Below are 20,747 nucleotides of genomic sequence, written 5' to 3' on the forward strand. Positions count from 1 at the left end.
GGCAGGCGGAGGTTGCAGTGAGCCAAGATTATGCCACTGCACTCCAGCGTGGGTCACAGAGCAAGACTCTGTCTCAAAGAAAGGAAAGGGAAAGGAAAGGAGAAAAGAAAGGAGAAAAGAAAAAAGAAAGAAAAGAAAAGAAGAAAACAAAACAAAACAGGGCAAGGCACGGTGGCTCACTCCAGTAATCTCAATACTTCCGAAGGCTGAGAGTGGAGGATCTCTTGAGGCCAAGAGTTCGCAACCAACTTGCGCGACATAGGGAGACCACGTCTCTATTTTGAAAAAAAAAAAAAAAAAAAAACAGTAAGTTGTGCAAAGGGGAAGAAGAGGGGGGATGCATGGGGAGGCATGGAGGATTCAAGGGGAGGATGGCCTGGAATGAGGCCCAACCAAAAGGGAGCAGAAGTCGGCAACACAGATACCTAGCTTTTTCTCCAGGACTGCTCCTAGTCTCAGTATCTGAGGCCTGAGGAGGAGTGGGGACTTCTTTACTCTTTCCCTCTAGAGCAGAGGGTCTGGAAGGATAGAAAATTCAATCTAGGGCTGGGTGAGGTGGCTCATGCCTGTAATCCCAGCAATTTGGGAGGCTGTGGTGGGTGGATCACCTGAGGTCAGGAGTTCCAGACCAGCCCGGCCAACATGGCAAAATCCCATTTCTAAATACAAAAATTAGCCGGGCATGGTGGAGCATGCCTGTAATCTCAGTTACTCAGGGGGCTGAGGCAGGAGAATCGCTCGAAGCTTGGAGGTGGAGGTTGCAGTGAGCCGAGATCACACCACTGCACTCCAGCCTGGGCAACAGAGCAAGACTTCATCTCAAAAAAAGAAAGAAGAAAAAGAAAATTCAGTCCGGTCTTGGGTTTGGGGTCAGTGCCTGTTCTCTCCTCCCTAACCTTCACCCTTCCTCCTTAGGAAGGATGGGCAGGTCCCATCTTCTCCCCTTCCCCACTTCCCCAGGACAGCGACCAACAGAGGGCGGCAGGGTAGTGCTGGACCCGCTCGTCCGCAGAACCGAATTCTGCTGAATACCCAGTGGGCAGATTAAGTTCGGGACATGGGGACCAGCAAGGCCGGGACGGGAAAGACGAGTTTTCTGTGTTTTTTAAGTGGAGTCTCGCTTTGTCGCCCAGGCTGGAGTGCAATGGCATGATCTCGACTCACTGCAACCTCCGCCTCTTGGGTTCAAGCGATTATCCTGCCTCAGTCTCCCGAGGAGCTGGGACTATGAGACCACAGGTGCCCGCCACCGCGCCCGGCTAATTTTTGTATTTTTAGTAGAGACGGGGTTTCACCGTATTAGCCAGGATGGTCTCGACCTCCTGACCTCGTGATCCTCCCACCTCGGCCTCCCAAAGTGCTGGGATTACAGGCGCCAGCCACCGCGCCCGACCTGGAGTTTTCTTTTTTTTAAGTATCACTTGGTATTTCAAGAGCGCACCGCGGGCACAGCCCAGCTACCCCGCTCACGGCCCCCGCGCCGCCCTCACCGAGCTGGGCGGGCAGCGCTGCAGGCGTAACCACTTGGGGCTTCTGACCCGGGAGCCAGGCGCTGGGTTGAGTGCGGGGCCGACGCCTCCTCTGCTGGGTGGGGAACCCGCCCGCCGGCGAGGAGCGGTCGCGGCCAGCGGCTTCCGCCGACTGGGAGGCCCGCGGCCCGGCCGGAGGGACTTGGAACCTGGAGGCGACCAGGCGCGACCCCCTAAAGGACTACAGGTGCGGCTTTTCTGGCCATCGCCCTGTTCCCGCGGGCGACTCCACTCGGCACGCGCGGCGGGGAGGCTCGGCGGCCGGACGCAAAGCTGCGGGCTCGTGGGACGGCCACCCCTCCACGAAACCGCCAGTGGGCGGGCCCAGGCCGCCGATCGACCGCCCTGGCTTCCGGTTCCGATGACAGTGGCGCCGGAAGTCGGGGCCGGGGCTGCGGGGCGAGGTGAGAGCGCGCGGGCTTGGGGCCGGCAGGTGCGGGCCGAGGGCGGGCACGGCGGCCGGCAGAGCTGAGGCGCGCGGCGGGGAAAGCTCGGCCGGCCTCCCGGGTCCCAGCCTTCTCCGGATTCCCTGCTATCCACGACTAAGCCCCGGACAGTCTGCCCTTGGGCTTGTTCTCTTCTCAGTTATCGGCCCCGGGCCGGGAGCTGGAGTCCCAGACTCAGGTCCCGGCCCAGCCCCCGAAGAGCCGCCTCAGCGGGCGGAGTAGCTCGGACTCAAACGTCCCGTCCTCGTGCGACCGCGCTGGGTCGGAGGTGAGCAGGTGCGCACCGGGCTCGGCAGGGCTTTGGGGCAGGGTCTTTGGAAGGATGACTAGGAGTTTCCTGTCGCTTGCATGTTAATGCGGGTCAAACTCCCAGTAGGCGCTGCTGTCCAGGGAAAATGATGGGCTTTTTCCTCCCTCCAGTTTTGGTTAATGAGAAAAGAAAGAAACTTCAAGTAGGGCTGTGTGGTAAAAAAAAAAAAAAAAAAAATGGAAGAGGGCGATATGACAGGGTAACTGGTGTGAGGGTGGGGCAGAGGGGTCAGCATTAGATACTGTGGTCTAGCAGAGCGGCTCTGAAGACGTGACATTTGCGTTGAGACCCAAATTAGGAGGAGGGTATGGGAAGATATGGGGAGTGGTCCAGGCAGCGGGAACAACCAGTGCGAAGGCCCCGGGGCAGAAATCGACTGGGAGTATCGTCAGGGAACAGAAAGAAAGCTAGTGTGGCTGGAGTATGGTAAGAAAGGGAAAGAGTGGTAGGAGATGAGGTCGGAGAGTCGGGGTTTCCTCACGTAGAGCTTGTAGGTCATAGAAAGGAATGTGGAGTTTTTTCTAAGTACAGTGGAAATCTTTTGGTTTTGAGAAGAGGAGTGACATGTAGGGTAGAGAATAGATGGAGATGGCGGCTGCAAAAGTCTAAGAATTGGCTGGGCACGGTGGTTCTCGCCTGTAATTCCAGCACTTTGGGAGGCTGAGGCTGGCAGATGGCTTGAGCTCAGCACTTCAAGACCAACCTGGCCAACATGGTGAAACCCTGTCTCTCCAAAAAATTAGGCCTGGCGCAGTGGCTCACGCTTGTAACCCCAACACTTTGGAAGGCCGAGGCGGGAGGATCACTTGAGGCCAGGAGTTCAAGACCAGCCTGGCCAACGTGGTGAAACCCCATCTCTACTAAAAATACAAAAAACAGGTCTGGTGGCAGGTGCCTGTAATTCCAGCTACTTAGGAGACTGAGGCAGGAGAATCGCTTGAAACTGGGAAGCGAAGGTTGCCATGAGCCAAGATCATGCCACGAGACTCCATCTCAAAAACAAACAACAAAAAAATTAGCCAGGTGTGGTGGGGAGAGAGGGAAGAATAGGGACAAAAGGGAATACATAAATAAATACAAAGGAGAAAAGGCCCTGCATGGACCAATTAAATGTGTCATAAACTCAGGAGTGTTCATGGGGGGACTACATGGTGCACTTGTAGTGCCAGCTTCTTGGGGTGGGGGGCTGAGGTGAGAGGATCACTTGAGCCCAGGAGGTCGAGGCTGCAGCGAGCCCTGATTGTACCACAGCTCTCTGGCCTGGGCAACAGATTGAGACCCTGTCTCTCTCTCTTTTTTTTTTTTTTTTTTTTAAATTTTTAAGCAACCCTAGTAACTGAAGAGACCCTGCCTCAAAAAAAAAAAAAAGCATTAAGAATTGAGTCAATGGAGGTTGTCTAATCTTTGTCAGGCAAAAGGAACCTTTGTGATTTGCTCAAACTTCTTTTCTCCCTGCACAGGAGCCCCTTGTTTCAGGATGCCAAATACTCCAGGATAAACCTCCATGCATGCCATCATGGAGATTTAATATTTCACTCATGTCTCTTTCTACCCACTCCTACACGTTTGAGCTCAGGCTGTCTAGGGCGAAGTTACGAAATGGATGTGTCATTTAATCAGCAAATGTGTTGTTGTTGTTGTTGTTGTTGTTTTTGAGACGGAATTTTTGCTCTTGTTGCCCAGGCTGGAGTGCAATGATGTGGTCTTGGCTCCCTGCAACCTCCACCTCCTGGTTCAAGCGATTGTCCTGCCTCAGCCACCTGAGTAGCTGGGATTACAAGCGCGCGCCACCACACCTGGGTAATTTTTGTATTTTTAGTAGAAACGAGGTTTCACCATGTTGCTCAGGCTAGTCTCAAACTCTTGACCTCAGGTGAGCCACCTGCCTCAGCCTCCCAAAGTGCTGGAATTACAAGCGTGAGCCACTGCACCCGGCCAATCAACAAATTTTATTTTTTTTTTGAGATGGAGTCTCGCACTGTCTTCCAGGCTGGAGTGCAGTGGCGTGATCTCGGCTCACTGCAAGCTCTGCCTCCAGGGTTCACGCCATTCTCCTGCTCCATCCAGCCTCCCGAGTAGCTGGGACTACAGGCGCCCACCACCTCGCCCGGCTAATTTTTTGTATTTTTTTAGTAGAGATGGGGTTTCACTGTGTTAGCCAGGATGGTCTCGATCTCCTGACCTCATGATCTGCCCGCCTTGGCATCCCAAAGTGTTGGGATTACAGGCGTGAGCCACCGCGCCCAGCCCCAATCAACAAATGTTTACTGAGCATCTGCCATGGACCAGGCCCTGGTCTGGGCACCGAGCGGGATAATGGACAAGACTGCACTCCAGCCATTGAGCAGCTCACAGACCAATGGGGGAGGCCGACGTGGACAGGCCGTTACTGTGCTGCAGTGGTTGAGGACTCAGATGGGTGTGGTATGGCCACTCCTGCCAGGTTATGAAGCAGAAAAAGAGGCAGGGAGATTTCACTGAGGGCTCAAGGGAGGTGATAATTTAACTACAGCTTACGTACTCTATACAAAGAAGTGCAGAGGGCGCTCTAAAAATAGGAACAACTTGTGCAAAGGAAGCAAATATGTAATTGCAAAGGGCTTATATGTCAACCATGGCAGTGTTGGGCACAAGCTAACAGGATCTGGTGTGTGTTTCGGAGGGTCATCCTGGTGGATAATTTCTGTATATGTGAGACCTTGGGGAGGAAGGCTTAGGACCCGTGGACATGAAATTTCAATCATCAGTACTTCTGTTAATCATGAAGTTTGTCAAAGACAAACACAGTTCCTTGTGCCTGGTGCAGATGACTGACTATGATTCAGGCGGAGTGGCTTGCTCTGGACAGACTGAATTAACTTCCTGGATTTTTTGGAAAGAATACCCGCAAACAGTTCTGTTTTCTCAGTTCACTTATTTTATTTTTAAAAATTTGGCCAGGTGATTTGGCTCACACGTGTAAATCCCAGCGCTTTGGGAGGCCAAGGCAGGTGGATCACTTGAGGCTAGGAGTTTGAGACCAGCCTGGCCCAAATGGCGAAACCCCGTCTTTACTAAAAATACAAAAATGAAAAAAAAAAAAAATGAGCCAGGTGTGGTGGCACACCTGTAATCCCAGCTACTTGGGAAACCAAGGCATGAGAATTGCTTGAACCCGGGAGGTGGAGGTTGCCAGTGAGCCAAGATAGTGCCACTGTACTCCAGCCTGGGCAACAGAGCAAGACTGTCTCCAAATAACACAAACAAAAAAAGTACTGAGTTAATCACACTCCTCAGGGTGACACTTACTGGTCCATGCAGGGCCTTTTTCTCCTTTGTATTTATATTCCCTTTTGTCCCTATTCTTCCCCCATCTTCTCACCACAGGAAACCATTCTGATGTGTTTGGTGTATATCTTCTTTTTGTTTTTTTTGAGACAGGGTCTCACTCTGTTGCTCAGGCTGGAGTGCAGTGGCATAATCATGATTCACTGTAGCCTTGATGTCCCGGGCTCAAGCAATCCTCCCTCCCACCTCAGCCTTCTGAGTAGCTGGGACCACAGGCATGTGCCACCATGCCCAGGTAAATCTGCCATGTTGCCCAAGCTAGTCTCGAACTCCTGAGCTTAGCAGTCTGCCTGCCTTGACCTCCCAAAATGCTGAGATTACAGATGCGAGCCACTGCTCCTGGCCTATATGCATGCATATATATATATATATAATTTTTTTTTTTTTTTTTTTTTTTTTTGAGACGGCGTCCTGCTCTGTCTCCCAGGCTGGAGTGCAGTGGTGCAATCTCGGCTCACTGCAAGCTCCGCCTCCCCAGTTCACATCACTCTCCTGCCTCAGCCTCCCGAGTAGCGGGGACTACAGGAGCCCGCCACCACACCCGGCTAATTTTTTGTATTTTTTTAGTAGAGACGGGGTTTCACCGTGTTAGCCAGGATGGTCTCGATCTCCTGACCTCGTGATCCTCCCGTTTCAACCTCCCAAAGTGCTGGGATTACAGACGTGAGCCACCATGCCCGGCCGCATATATTTTTAATTTACATAAATGGATTCTGCCTAGACCTCATTTTTTTCCACCTCAGTGCCATGTGTGGATCTTACTGATGTTGCTCTGGGTATATTTGGGACGCACTTTCTAAATGTTCCACAGGTTTCCATAGATGCATCCCCCACATTTTACTTACTTACTTGATTCCTCTAGTGATGAGGTCCCTAGATTGTTTCCTACTCCTTGCCACAATGCAATCCTGTACCATCTCCTTCCTCAACTTTGTAAATACAATTTTATTGCTTCTCATAAAGGCAATTTTATTGCCTTTTGGCTAAGATCAAGTGTAGTAAATACAATTTCAAGATGCTGATTTGAGCTTGCCTTTGATAAGCCTGGTAGCTCTTGGGGTCTGACAGGCCGGATTGTTTGACCTTCATGAGGTCCTGGCTTTTTTGAGCCATGTTTATTTTTGATAAATATATCAAAATGTTTGATATGTTTATTTTTGAAAAATTGTGATTCTAGTTCCCAGACACTCTTGGCCAACATTCTAGTGTCCTGCCGTCTTCCCTAGTTGATCATTCTCATGAGCTCTGTGGTTAATTTTCTGTTTCTCATCTTCATTAATGGTTGCTGTACACTCATTCCAACACAGGTATTTGCTGCTTTCCTTTCCTGGTGAAACAGTGGCCTGTGAAGCTGGTCCTGGGAGTGCCTGTGATGTGAAGTACTTAGAGAAGGACCCCCAGGTCAGAGCCAGACTGTCTGGCTTCAGTTCCCAGCTCCTCCACTTCCCAGATGCCTGACCTTGGGCAACTGATTTAATCTTTGTGTCTCATTTTCTCGTCTGCAAAGTGGGTCTAATCATCGTACCTACCTCATAGTGTTTTCATGAGCATTAGGTAAACGAATTAATGTATGCAGTCATTAGAGCAGTGCCTGGCACAGAACAGGCTCCTATTTGGAATGTCAGCTGTTAACAATAGCAATAATAATAATTACATCATTTCAGATAGGAGACCCTGTTATATTTTGCCATAATGGATCACATCCAGTTGCAGGATGTTTGTACAGAGGGGATGGGGGGGTGGCTTAGCTTCTGGACTCCGTGACTATAGATTCCAGTGTAATAGCATTCGCTGTAAGGAAAGAGGGAATAAACACAGCCCCCAAGGCCCTGGGTGCCATTTCACTATCACTTGTTCCCTGTCAGGTTGGGTGACAGTGGCTACAGATGGGCCAAGGTGCTGAGGCCGGGACTCATGCTGGTGGGAATGAATGAAGAGAGCCTGTGAAACTGGGAAGATCTTGGTGGTCACCTTGGACATAAGATTCTCTTTCTCTTTCTGATGTTCCTCTGTACCCTTCTAGAGAATGGGCAACGGGCTAGATTTGAATCTTTCAGAGGGAAATGTGACAGAACCCTCTCATTTCAAATCTCATAGATGGAAGGATGGGGAAGGAAATCAGCTGTGTCACAGACATTCTGAGATTTGCCCACATGTTCAGTGTCAAAGGCTGCTCTGAAATGGAAAGGAGCAGTGGCCCAGGGTAGAAAGGACAAGGAAGCGCCAGTGGTAGGGAGAGGAGACAGGACAAGAAAAGTCAACTTTCTTTCAATGGTCTAATGAGGAGGGAAGCTGGTATTGCAGCAAGAGAGGTTCTGGTCTGGTTGGGGAGGCAGGCCCAGTGACCAAAACTGAAATAGAAGGGTGCAAAGTGAGAGTAGAGGGAGCTAGGTGGGCACAGGCTAGAGACAGCTGCTGAAGATGCTGACGTCTGAGCTAACTCAGAAGTGATGGGCCAGCCTCTCAAGTAGTCGAGGAGGTAAGGGTGATGGAGAGCAGGCCAGGTGAGGAAGCAGCATGTACCAGGGCACGGGGCTATGAGAGAGCAAGGGTTCTGTGCCTGTCCTCAGGTGCGCAGCGGGTGAGGGTGAGGCAGGGGTGGTAGGCAAGCCCGTCAGGCCGGCATGGTTGGCAGTTATTCCCCAAGCTGTGTTTCCAAATATCAGCCACTCAAGGACGGCTTTTATGGCTTATGTTACTGTAGTACATGGAAAAGCAGTTCCTTTAACTGTAAGAATGTGGCCATAATGACTCTACGAAAACACATGGGCCAGGAATGGTGGCTCATGCCTATAATCCTGGCACTTTGAGAGGCCAAGGCAGAAAGATTGTTTGAGCCCCAGGAGTTGGAGACCAACCGGGGCAACACAGGGAGACCCTGTCTCTACAAAAAAAAATTTTAAATTAGACAGGTGTGGAAGCACATTCCTGTGGTCCCAGCTAGTCAGGAGGCTAAAGTGGGAGAATCCCTTGGGCCTGGGGGGTCAAGGTTGCCATGAGCTGAGATAGTGCCACTGCACTCTAGCCAGGGCAACAGAACAAGAGCCTGTCTCAAAAAAAGAAAATACATACGTGTAATATGATGTTATGCAGTATGTGGATTTCTAGTTAGATAGTATTGCCAGCTAAGGGCTCTGTGAGGCCTGCTCTCTATTCTGATTTAAAAGGGAATGAACAAAGATTAAGGCATGAAAAGAGTTGAAAATGGAATAATTTTCTCATCATGATTCAGAAAAACCCCGTCCTCACACCAGCCTGCATCCTCCACTGGAGTGAGGAGATGGGATGTTACATGCTTACCAAAACCTATGTTTTGGTAAGCAGGGAACATTGATACATGATGTGGGAATGGTGAGAGGGATCTGAAGAGGTGGTCTGAGCACCCTGCCTGCCATGCCACCGTGGCCCAAATGGGGCCTGACCCAGCTGACCCTTCCCAGGCTGAGGCCACCATGGAGCAGTGTGCGTGCGTGGAGAGAGAACTGGACAAGGTCCTGCAGAAGTTCCTGACCTACGGGCAGCACTGCGAGCAGAGCCTGGAGGAGCTGCTGCACTACGTGGGCCAGCTGCGGGCTGAGCTGGCCAGTGCAGGTGGGTGGCCACCCTTGCAAGTGCCCTGCGACAGCCTCCCTGAGGACATGGGAGACCCGAAGCTGAGTGACAGGGTTCCGGAAGGAAGATGATGAGGATATTGGTACCAGCATCTCTAGGCCTCCTTGAAACCGGGTAATGACAGTCTCTGAACTATTTCAAAAAGCCCAACAGAAATGATTAATTTACCTGAGATGATTCCCATTTACATTTTGTTTTCAACTTACTTTTCTATTTTTAACTTTTTTCTTTTCATTATATATATATATATATATATTTTTTTTTTTTTTTTGTGGAGACAATGTCTATGTTGCCTAGGCTGGTCTTGAACTCCTAGGGGCTCAAGTGATCCTCCTGCCTCAGCCTCCCTAAGTGCTGGGATTATATGCGTGAGCCACCATGCCTGGCCTATTTTTAGCTTTTAAGATTTTAAAGATAATTTTAAATTTAGAGACCAGTTCCAAGAATAGTATAAAGAACTGATATATACCCTTTACTTGGATTCACCACCTGCTCATATGTTGCCATATTTGCCGTTATCATTACTTTTTAACCATTTGAAACTAAGTTGTAGATAACATAGCCCCAAGCCTTCAGTGTATATTTCCTAAAATCAAGGGCATTCTCTTGCATAAAAACAGCATACTTATTGAACCCAGAAATTGCCAGGCGCAGTGGCTTATGCCTGTAATCCCAGCACTTCGGGAGCCCAAGGCGGACAGATCACCTGAGGTCAGGAGTTTAAGACCAGCCTGGCCGACATGGCAAAACCCCTTCTCTACTAAAAATACAAAACTTAGCTGGGCATGGTGGTGGGCTGCAGTGAGCAGAGGTCACGCCACTGCACTCCAACCTGGCCAACAGACCGAGACTCCATCTCAAAAAAACAAAATAAATAAATAAATAAATCCAAGAAATGAAACATTGATATAATATTGCCTAGTAACTATACTTCACATTTCTTTCTTTTTTTTTTTTTTTGAGATGGAGTCTCACTGTTGCTCAGGCTGGAGCGCAGTGGTGTGATCTCACCTCAGCTGCAACCTCCACCTCCCGGGTTCAAGCGATTCTCGGCCTCAGCTTCCCGAGTAGCTGGGATTAAAGGCGCATGCCACCACCTGCAGCTAATTTTTGTATTTTTTAGTACAGACGGGGTTTTGACATGTTGGCTAGGCTGGTCTTGAAGTCCTGACCTCAAGTGATCTGCCTGCCTCAGTCTCCCAAAGTGCTAGGATTACAGGTGTGAGCCACCACACCCAGCCAATGTAGTTCACATTTCAATTTTGCCATTGTTCCAGGAATTTTTTTTTTTTTTTTTTTTGGAAACAGAGTTTTGCTCTCATTGCCCAGGCTGGAGGGCAATGGTGCAATCTTTGCTCACTGCAACCTCTGCCTCCCAGGTTCAAGGGATTCTCCTGCTTCAGCCTCCCAAGTTGCTGGGATTACAGGCCTGTACCACCATGCCTGGCTAATTTTTTTTTTTTTGTATTTTTAGTAGAGATGGGGTTTTGCCACGTTGGCCAGGCTGGTCTCAAACTCCTGACCTCAGGTGATCCACCTGCCTTGGCCTCCCAAAGTGCTGGGATTACAGGTGTGAGCCACCATGCCTGGCTGTCCCAGGAATTTTCATAAAGCATTTTGATTTCCAGTCCAGGAACCAATCCAAGATCACACACTTCATTTCGTTTCTCCTGTCTAATCTTTAGTTTTTTTAATCTGGGACATTTCTTCTGTCTTCCTTTATCTTTCATGACATTGGTATTTTTGAAGCATTAAAGCCAATTTTGCAGAACATGTCTCAATTTGGAGTTGTCTGATGTTTTCTCATTACTTAGGTTTTGCATTTTTGCCAGGAGTACTTCAGAAGTGATTTGTTTCTCAGTGCATCACATTGGAAGACACAAGATGTTGGTTTATTGCATTATTGCTGTTGTTCACTTTTATTTTGGAGACAGGGTCTCACTTTGTTGCCCATGCTGGAGTGCAGTGGCATGATCTTGGCTCACTGCAGCCTTGACCTCCTGGGCTCAAGTGATCCTACCACCTCAGCCTCAGGAGTAGCTGGGACCACAGCAATACACTACCACGCCCAGCTAATTTTTTTTTTATTGTAGAGATGGGGTCTCCCAGGGTGGTGTTGAACTCCTGGGTTCAAGTGATCCTCCTGTGTAGCCTCCCAAAGTGCTGGGATTATGATCCACTGCACCTGGCCTCATCTTCACTTTGATCACTTAGTTAAGATGGTATCTGCTAAGGTTTTCCACTGTAAAGTTCCTAATTTTTCTTTGTAATCACTAAGTAGTTTGTGGGCTGTAATCCTAGCACTTTGGGAGGCTGAGGCGGGCAGATCACTCGAGCCCAGGAGGTCAAGACCAGCCTGGTCAACATGGCAAAACCAATTAGCCAGGCATGGTGGCACATGCCTGTAGTCCCAGCTACTTGGGAGGCTGAGGCATGAGAATCGCTTGAACCCAGGAGGCAGAGGTTGCAGTGAGCCAAGATTGCACCACCGCACTCCAGCATGGGTGACAGAACGAGACTGTCTCAAAAAAAAAAAAAAAAAAACACAACCAGTGGTATGTGGGAGATACTTTGATACCCTATAAATGTCCTGCTCTTTACCAAATTTCAGCCTCTACTCGTTTTACTATCCATTAATGATTGTTGTGTGAATTATTACTAAGCTGTCTGCAACATGGTGATTTTTCCTGCTTTGTCATTCTTTATACATTTATTAGTTGGCATTCAACTGTAAAGCTTTCCTTTCTCCTTTCATTATTATCACTTTACACTCATATTCTTATTGTATTCAATAGGTTATAATCCATTACGGTTATTTAATGTAATGTTCAAATTGTCTTAGGTCTGACCAGCGGGAGTCCCTGGTTCCTATGTCTTTTTTAAAAACTGAGCTACAATTCACTTACCATTAAACTCACTCTTTTAAAGTACAACTCTGGCCGGGTGCAGTGGCTCATGCCTGTAATCGCAGCACTTTGGGAGGCTAAGGCAGGTGGATCACCTGAGGTCAGGAGTTTGAGACCAGCCTGGCCAACATGATGAAACCCTGTCTCTACTAAAAATACAAAAATTAGCTGGGCGTGGTGTCGCATACCTGTAATCCCAGCTACTCGAGAGGCTGAGGCAGGAGAATCTCTTGAACTCGAGAGGTAGAGGTTGCAGTGAGCCAAGATTGCGCCAAGGCTGGACTGCACTCCAGCCTGAACGACAGAGCAAGACTCTGTATCCAAATAAATAAATAAAGTACAACTCTGGATGGGCATGGTGGCTCATGTCTGTAGTCCCGGCACTTTGGGAAGCTGAGGCAGGTAGATCACTTGAGTCCAGGAGTTCGAGACCAGTCTGGGTAACATGGTAACTCCGTCTACCAAAAATACAAGTATTAGCCAGTCTCATAACCCGGTCTTAAAATAAATAAATACATACATACATAGATGAAAATTTAAAAAATAAAGTACAACTCAGTGGTTTTCAGCATATTTACAGAATTGTACAATCTTCACCACTATCTAATTTCAGAACATTTTCATCACCCCCAGAAGAAACCTAACCCATTAACTATCTCTCCATTCCTCCCTCTCCCTAGCCTCTGGCAACCACTAATCTCTTTTTTGTCTCTATAGATCTGCCTATTTTGGACAGTTCATATAAAAGGAATCATATCACATGTAGCCTTTTGTGTCTGGCTTCTTTGATTAATGTGACCTTTTCAAGGCTTATCTATGTTGTAGCCTGTATCAGCACTTCATTCCTTTCTATGGCTGAATGACAGTCCATTGTATGGATGTGCCATATTCTTCCACTGATTGATGGACATTTGGGTTGTTTCCACCTTTGGGCTATTATAAATATCACTGCTATGAATATTCACTTACAAGTGTTTGTGTGGACATATGTTTTTATTTATTTTGGTGTATACTTAGGAGTGGAATTGCTGGATCCTATGGTAACCCTATGTTTAACTTCACAGTTAAACAGAACCCTATGCATGCTGTAGTGCGTGAGTTAAAATAAACACTCGGCCCATAGTAAGTGCCAAATCATCTTCATTTCACTATAATTTTACAGATGAGGAAATGAAGGCTTCCAGAGGTGAACTGGCTTTTCCCATTTGACCAGTTCCAAGTCAGACAGTTAAAAAGTGGCAGGACCTGGAAGAGAAGCTAGTTCTTTCACCCTGGCATTTAGGGCTGCCTCCTGGGCCACGGGGCTGGCATTTAGAATAGAGGAGGCAGAGCTAAGGTCTGCTGCCAAGGCAGGTGCCCCAGTCTGCCTCCTCTGTGTCCTTATTCCACTTTCTCTGCAGCCCTCCAGGGGACCCCTCTCTCAGCCACCCTCTCTCTGGTGATGTCACAATGCTGCCGGAAGATCAAAGATACTGTGCAGAAACTGGCTTCGGACCATAAGGACATTCACAGCAGTGTATCCCGAGTGGGCAAAGCCATTGACAGGGTGAGCACATGGCTGGCTCCAGGCCTGGGCTGGGAGTACCCTGAAGCTGGGATGTACAAGGACTCGAAGGAGAGCCAGCAAGAGTGCCCACATCACCAGGCCCTGTCTCTCCTCCTTTGTCAGAACTTCGACTCTGAGATCTGTGGTGTTGTGTCAGATGCGGTGTGGGACGCGCGGGAACAGCAGCAGCAGATCCTGCAGATGGCCATCGTGGAACACCTGTACCAGCAGGGCATGCTCAGCGTGGCCGAGGAGCTGTGCCAGGTACAGCCGGGCCGGGCAGGTGCTGACAACCTGCCTGCTCTGCCTTTCACCTGCTAGTTTTCAGTATATGAAGTCCCTGCCATTCTTCAATTCCGTTTATTTCCTAAAGGAAATCAGCGCCTCTGCCAGAAGTAGAAGGTAGCTTTAAAAACGTATATGATGAAAAGAGAAGTTACTCATTTCTAGTTAGAGTTGGTTGCCAGCCAGGGTTCAGAGCTGAGGCCTCATATCCCTTTATTGAAAAGGGAGATGGATGAGTGAAATGACAAAGTAGTACTTGTTAGGTGTTAAAGACACACTGGTGGTAAAAGTAAAGATTTTCCCTACTGTACTAGGAGGATTGAAGAGGAATAATTTTCTCGCCATGCAACTCCGTGTGTAGCCTGGGGACTGTCTCCACTGCTACGGTTGTAGGGTGGGGTTTGCAGTCCGCACTCTGGAGGTCAGCATGTCTACTCAGCCTCCCCAGGATCGAGATGGGAACAAGAGAGGCCCAAGTGGCTGGCACGAGACCAAGCTCCTCAAGCAAAGCCCAGCTCTCTCTGGCCTGTCTTTGGCGGGTGAGCTTTTATTATGTGCACAGCAGAGAACTTTGGAAACACCATCTTGCAGTGGTGGGATCTCTTCTCTCTCTCCTTGTAGGAATCAACGCTGAACGTGGACTTGGATTTCAAGCAGCCTTTCCTAGAGTTGAATCGAATCCTAGAAGCCCTGCACGAACAAGACCTCGGTCCTGCGCTGGAGTAAGGAGGCCCTTGGGTGGGCCAGCAGCACTCTGCTCTCCGACCTCTCAGGGCACAGGGCTTGACTGCGGTCTTCAGTTCACCCAGATGTACTTGACTTGCCTCCAGCCCTGTCTCAAGAGCCTCACACAGGCTTTTGGGGCCCTCCTCTCAGGTCCTGGCTCTCAGGTCCTAGCCCCCACCAGCTCTACACTAAACTGGCCCCTTTCTTCCCAGATGGGCCGTCTCCCACAGGCAGCGCCTGCTGGAACTCAACAGCTCCCTGGAGTTCAAGCTGCACCGACTGCACTTCATCCGCCTCCTGGCAGGAGGCCCGGAGAAGCAGCTGGAGGCCCTCAGCTATGCTCGGCACTTCCAGCCCTTTGCCCAGCTGCACCAGCGGGGTGAGTGCCCAGGGGGCTGGGGTTGTGCTGCCTGGCCTGACACATGTCTGGATATGGTGGGTTACATCAGGCTCCAGTCCCTGCGCCCATGCAGATGCCTCTCCCCAACTAGAAACTTCTCTGACCCCTCATTGTGTCTGGGATGAACTCTAGGCTCCTCCTCTCTCACATCTGCCATACCTTTAGTTTTTTTTTTTTGTTTTTTTTTTTGAGATGGAGTTTCGCTCTTATTGCCCAGGCTGGAGTGCAATGGCGCAATCTTGGCACACCGCAACCTCTGCCTCCCAGGTTCAAGCAATTCTGCCTCAGCCTCCCGAGTAGCTGGGATTACAGACATGCACCACCACACCTGGCTAATTTTGTATTTTTAGTAGAGGCGGGGTTTCTCCATGTTGAGGCTGGTCTTGAACTCCTGACCTCAGGTGATCCGCCCGCCTTGGCCTCCCAAAGTGCTGGGATTACAGGCATGGGCCACTGCGCCCGGCCGTACCTTTAGTTTATAGCTTCAGCGCAGACCACCCAGGGTCCTCGTGCCTGCTGTGCGCCACACCACACTCAGAGCCCCACCTGTTATGCCTTGTGTGCCTCCCTGACATGGTTGGCCTATGGAAAAGTCCTTTAAAAAAAAAAAGGCGGGGCGCGGTGGCTCACACCTGTGATCCCGGCACTTTGGGAGGCTGAGGTGGGCGGATTACGAGGTCAGGAGATCAGGACCATCCTGGCTAACACGGTGATACCCCGTAGCTACTAAAAATATAAAAAAAGCCGGGCGTTGTGGCAGACGCCTGTAGTCTCAGCTACTGAAGCAGGAGAATGGCATGAAGCCGGGAGGCGGAACTTGCAGGGAGCTGAGATCGCGCTACTGCACTCCAGCCTGTGCAACAGAGTGAGACTCCATCTCAAAAGAAAAAAAAAGAAACTTGTCTGGGCGCGATGGCTCATGCCTGTAATCACAGCACTTAGGGAGGCCAAAGCAAGGGGCGAATCACTTGAGCTGGAGACCAGCCTTGGCAACATGGCGAAGCCCTGCCCCTGCTCCCATCTCTACAAAAAGGAAAATGAAAAAGACTCAATTGAGCACTCTTCCTGTCATGCTAGAATTTCCAGACCTGGAATCTGAGTCTCACCTATGCTTACGTGTAGTAACCTGTACTAACCTGTTTTTTTAGTTCCACTCATATTTATTAAATTTTATCTCAAAATAAATATGTAAACCAAGCCATTTTATTTATTATTTATGAGACAAAGTCTCACTCTGTTGCCCAGGCTGGAGTGCAGTGGCGTGATCCCGGCTCACTGCAACCTCCATCTCCCGGGTTCAAGCGATTCTCCTGCCTCAGCCTCCTGAGTAGCTGGGATTACAAATGCCTGACTCTGGCCGGCACAGTGGCTCACTCCTGTAATCCCAGCACTTTGGGAGGCCAAGGTGGGTGGATCATGAGGTCAAGAGATCAAGACCATCCTGGCCAACATGGTGAAACCCCATCTCTACTAAAAATACAAAAAATTAGCCAGGTGTGGTGGCGGGCGCCTGTAGTCCCAGCTCTTCAGGAGGCTGAGGCAGGGGAATCACTTGAACCTGGGAGGCGGAGGTAGCAGTGAGCTGAGATTGCGCCACTGCACTCCAGCACTCCAGCCCTCCAATCTGGCAACAGAGCAAGACTCCGTCTCAAAAAAAAAAAAAACCAAAAAAACAAGTGCCTGACACCACGTCCGGCTAATTTTTATATTTTTTAGTAGAGACGGGGTTTCACCATGTTGGCCAGGCTGGTCTCAAACTCCTGGCCTCATGTGATCCACCCACCTCGGCCTCCCAAAGTGCTGGAATTATAGGCATGAGCCACCACGCCCGGCCCCAAGCCATGATTTAAGTTTTAGCTACATACTGCTGCCTCTTGAAAGCTCTTAACCTGGGGTTACTCTAAATGGAGATTAGTGTGGAGACACCAGTGCCAACCTGAGGACTTATTTGATCCTTGATGCAGTTGGGGAGGAAAGAGAACTGGAAAAGAACTGTCCTCCTTCCCGATTCCACGTAGGTAACGCCTGTTCTTGTCCTGCAGAAGCAGCCTGGACTCCACCTCCCCAGTGGGTTTTACAGTCCCATTTGCCCGAGGGCATTTTCATCCCTGCTCAGTGTGCTTGGGGGCTTGGGAGCCGCTGGGCTCCGTATATGGTGCTGCACAGTCCTGCCGCCCGCTTGGGGTGGACCCAGAGCCCTGCACCCCCTGAGCTGCACCCCCTGGTTGCCTTGTAGAGATCCAGGTGATGATGGGCAGTCTGGTGTACCTGCGGCTGGGCTTGGAGAAGTCACCCTACTGCCACCTGCTGGACAACAGCCACTGGGCAGAGATCTGTGAGACCTTTACCCGGGACGCCTGTTCCCTGCTGGGGCTTTCTGTGGAGTCCCCCCTTAGCGTCAGGTACAACCTAGCCCTGTGAGGACAGCACAAGTGGGAGGGTGGAGAGGGAATCATCATTTTGCCAAGGCCCTGCCATGTGCCAGGAACAGTGCTCGGTGCTTTCAGAGACTGAAACTGGCTTTCTTAGTCATTCTTCAGGAGAGGAATTACCTGATTTTACAGTTAAACTGAGACTAGGAAGAGTTATGGCCCGAGGTCACCATGAGGTCAGTGGCATGGTCACGGTTCCCATTTTGTAAGGTCTCCTGAATGAGGTCCCTGCCTCTCTTGCACCTCACCCTGGATCACTGCAAGACGTTCCCAGCTAGCCCACGCCCCTCTGCAGCCTGCCTTCCTCATGACCTCATGTCTTCAATACCACTTGCCTTCAGGGGAGATGTGAGTGGTTGAGTAACATGTATTCAACACTGCTGCTCAGACACCTCCCTCACAGCTCAGCAACCCTGGGAGGGACAGCCACTGTTACCCTCATTCTACAGTTGGAAGAAATGGAGAGTCAAGATGTGCACTCACTTGCCCAAGGCCTCACAGGGAATAAGAGGCACTTGGACCTGACCCCAGAACCACACACTCCACCACAGTGGACAGTTGTTACTGTGTATTTAGACCGTTTATGGAGTCTGAATACAGCAGCTCAATATAGTGGACTGATTCCACGCTCATCTAATTTGTGACCGTGGATTCAGGTTACAGAATGTTATTTCCCAGCAAGAACAACATCAGCACCTTAGGATGGTTGTGTCGTGCAGGATTACCCTGTGCATTGTAGGGTATTTAGCATCTGAGGTTCCAGCCAGTAGGCTCCCTTCCCCATGCAGTTGTCATGAGAACGGAACCCCAGCCTCCACTTGTTAGGCGGCCTAGTTGGTAGCCACCATTATAAAGATGTATTATGACTACACAGCAGGGTGCATCCTATAGGCAGGCTGGGGCCCTTTGGAACTGCTCACTGTCCCCTAGTCACACCAAGGACTTTTCAGTCATTAGAATGAGCAGATATCTGCCCCTAGAGCTATAGGAAGTCTTCCCTGTAGATGCTCAAATTTTGGGGTGCATTAGAATGAGTCTCTAGAGTCAGACACACATAAGCACGTATGTGGCACCTTACAAACAATGTGAGGGATCTTTGAGGACCATGCACCATTTTGGAGCCCGGTCTCGAGGTCCATGCTGAAGCGTGGCGTGCTGGCCCTGTTGCCTGTCTGCTGTGGTCTGAGCCACTCGAGCCTCTGTTCCTTGTCTGCTGTGGTCTGAGCCACTCGAGCCTCTGTTCCTTGTCTGCAGCTTTGCCTCTGGCTGTGTGGCACTGCCCGTGTTGATGAACATCAAGGCTGTGATTGAGCAAAGGCAGTGCACTGGGGTCTGGAGTCACAAGGACGAGTTACCGGTGAGGCCTGGCCCGGGGAATCGTGGGCAAGAGGCACTGGGGAGGACAGGAAGTGGAACTCACCTCCTTTGCTGCCCTTCCCAGATTGAGATTGAACTAGGCATGAAGTGCTGGTACCACTCCGTGTTCGCTTGCCCCATCCTCCGCCAGCAGACGTCAGATTCCAACCCTCCCATCAAGCTCATCTGTGGCCATGTTATCTCCCGAGATGCACTCAATAAGCTCATTAATGGAGGAAAGTAAGTTCCCTGTGCTCTACTCCACCTTGGCTTGGCTCTCCTACTGGCCACCCCTGAAACGTTCTTGGTTCTCCTCCCTTTACAGGCTGAAGTGTCCCTACTGTCCCATGGAGCAGAACCCGGCAGATGGGAAACGCATCATATTCTGATTCCTACCTGGAAGGAATGTTGTTGAAAGGGCTTTTCACCTGGGAGCCTTGGTCTGTCTCAGTAGGGTGGTTAGCGTCAGTGGACTGTGGTTGGTTTCAGAGCACCTGGCTGAGGAGTTCCGCTGAGGGGAGGGCTGGAGCAGCCCTTTGGCAGAGACTGAGGAGGCAGATGGACCAGCCCACACCTGGCAGCTGGCTCCATGGCATAAGGAAAGGGAGATGCTGGCCTCTGTGCTCCTGCCGTCTCTCCCTGTTTTTATTTGCCCTTGACTTGGTAGCGGCCGGCAGTGGCAAGGCACTTGGTCTTCAGCAGTAGACCTCCTTCTACCCCTGCCCTCAGCCGAGTCTCTTGCTGCCATGCCAATGCTATGTCCACCCTTGCCCCTCGGCCCAAGGGTGTCCAGCGGTGGCCCACCTCTTCCTCCCACTGTACAGCCTCAACAGTATGTACCATCTCCCACTGTTAATAGTCCCAGTTAGAATGGAATGCCGTGGTTTTATAACTTTGAACAAATCTATTCGCTGCCCTTCTCATTTCTCCTGGCCAACCTTTAGCCTCACAGACAAATGATGACCACATGTCTGCCACACACAGGCACTGGGCGCGGCCTGGTGGCCGCTGCACACAGAAACGTGGCCAGCGGGTGTCTAGTGTCCAGGCAGAAAGAACCCAGCTTGCAGCCCTGACTGCGGGGAGCTTAGATGTCAGACCCCAGGCAACGTGCTTTTACATATACCCATTACCAGATCTTATTACCTCCATGGGAGAAATCCGTGTAGTGGGATTCAGGAAAATGAAATAACTTGCACAACAGGCTCACAGCTTGGAAAGGAAACAGCTTGGAGTTTTAACCAGATCTGACCCTCAAGCCCAAGCTATTTCCAGTTTACTCCAGGGTGCCTGAACTTGGTTGCTGTGTATAGAGTCCTGTGAGTTTACTCCAGGGTGCCTGAACTTGGTTGCTGTGTATAGAGTCCTGTGAGTTTACTCCAGGGTGCCTGAACTTGGTTGCTGTGTATACTGAGTCCTGTGCAGGGCCTCTGACAGCAGTAAGAGGCCCCAAGTCTAAAATGTTTGAAGGGATTGGGTTACTAAGGCCATTATGTTAAGCAAGAGAGATAGCCTGGGGGGATGCATTTTAGCTTCATATTCCTATTTAAAATTTGCTGTGTGGGTGGATAAATTGCTTCCATAAGCTTCACAGTGGCATTTAAGGCTCCTGGGGGAAAGTTAAGAATGGGGGTGTTCCTGATGTGGGGGCTTTAGGCTTCCATGAAGTGGGTCTGGGCCCCCTGCCTTACCTCACAGCCCCCATCTACCCTGGAGGAGGGAGTTGAAAGCGCTGGGGTAGCAGCAGGATCAGTTCTCAGCTTGAGCCAAAGCACCTGGCCGGGGCAGCTGAGCATTAGCACAGAACCCTTTGAGTCCTTCGGGCTCTCTGGTGAGGAAAACCGCTTCACTCTTCCCGCCCACCAACTCGTT

General features: G+C 50.1%; 1 protein-coding gene across 27 annotated transcripts; it reads left to right on the forward strand.

The window, feature by feature from the left end:
- The first annotated feature begins 1,516 nt into the window (after window positions 1-1,516).
- On the forward strand, window positions 1,517-19,778 carry RMND5B (required for meiotic nuclear division 5 homolog B). Of its 27 annotated transcripts, none has more exons than XM_073994884.1 (12): window positions 1,896-1,933; window positions 2,115-2,251; window positions 3,969-4,085; window positions 9,053-9,203; window positions 13,531-13,676; window positions 13,800-13,940; window positions 14,583-14,683; window positions 14,900-15,066; window positions 17,324-17,489; window positions 18,774-18,876; window positions 18,961-19,115; window positions 19,201-19,778. In XM_073994884.1, the coding sequence occupies exons 4-12, from the start codon at window positions 9,065-9,067 to the stop codon at window positions 19,262-19,264; spliced, it is 1,182 nt and encodes a 393-aa protein (XP_073850985.1). In that variant the 5' UTR covers window positions 1,896-1,933; window positions 2,115-2,251; window positions 3,969-4,085; window positions 9,053-9,064; the 3' UTR covers window positions 19,265-19,778. The 27 variants fall into 27 exon arrangements, with proteins under 27 accessions (XP_073850999.1, XP_065403191.1, XP_073850985.1 ...); XM_073994886.1 differs by having other exon boundaries at window positions 2,115-2,243; XM_065547117.2 differs by having other exon boundaries at window positions 1,896-2,251.
- Window positions 19,779-20,747: the final 969 nt, after the last annotated feature.

This window comes from Macaca fascicularis, chromosome 6, assembly GCF_037993035.2.
Source record: "Macaca fascicularis isolate 582-1 chromosome 6, T2T-MFA8v1.1".
Taxonomy (NCBI): domain Eukaryota; kingdom Metazoa; phylum Chordata; class Mammalia; order Primates; family Cercopithecidae; genus Macaca; species Macaca fascicularis.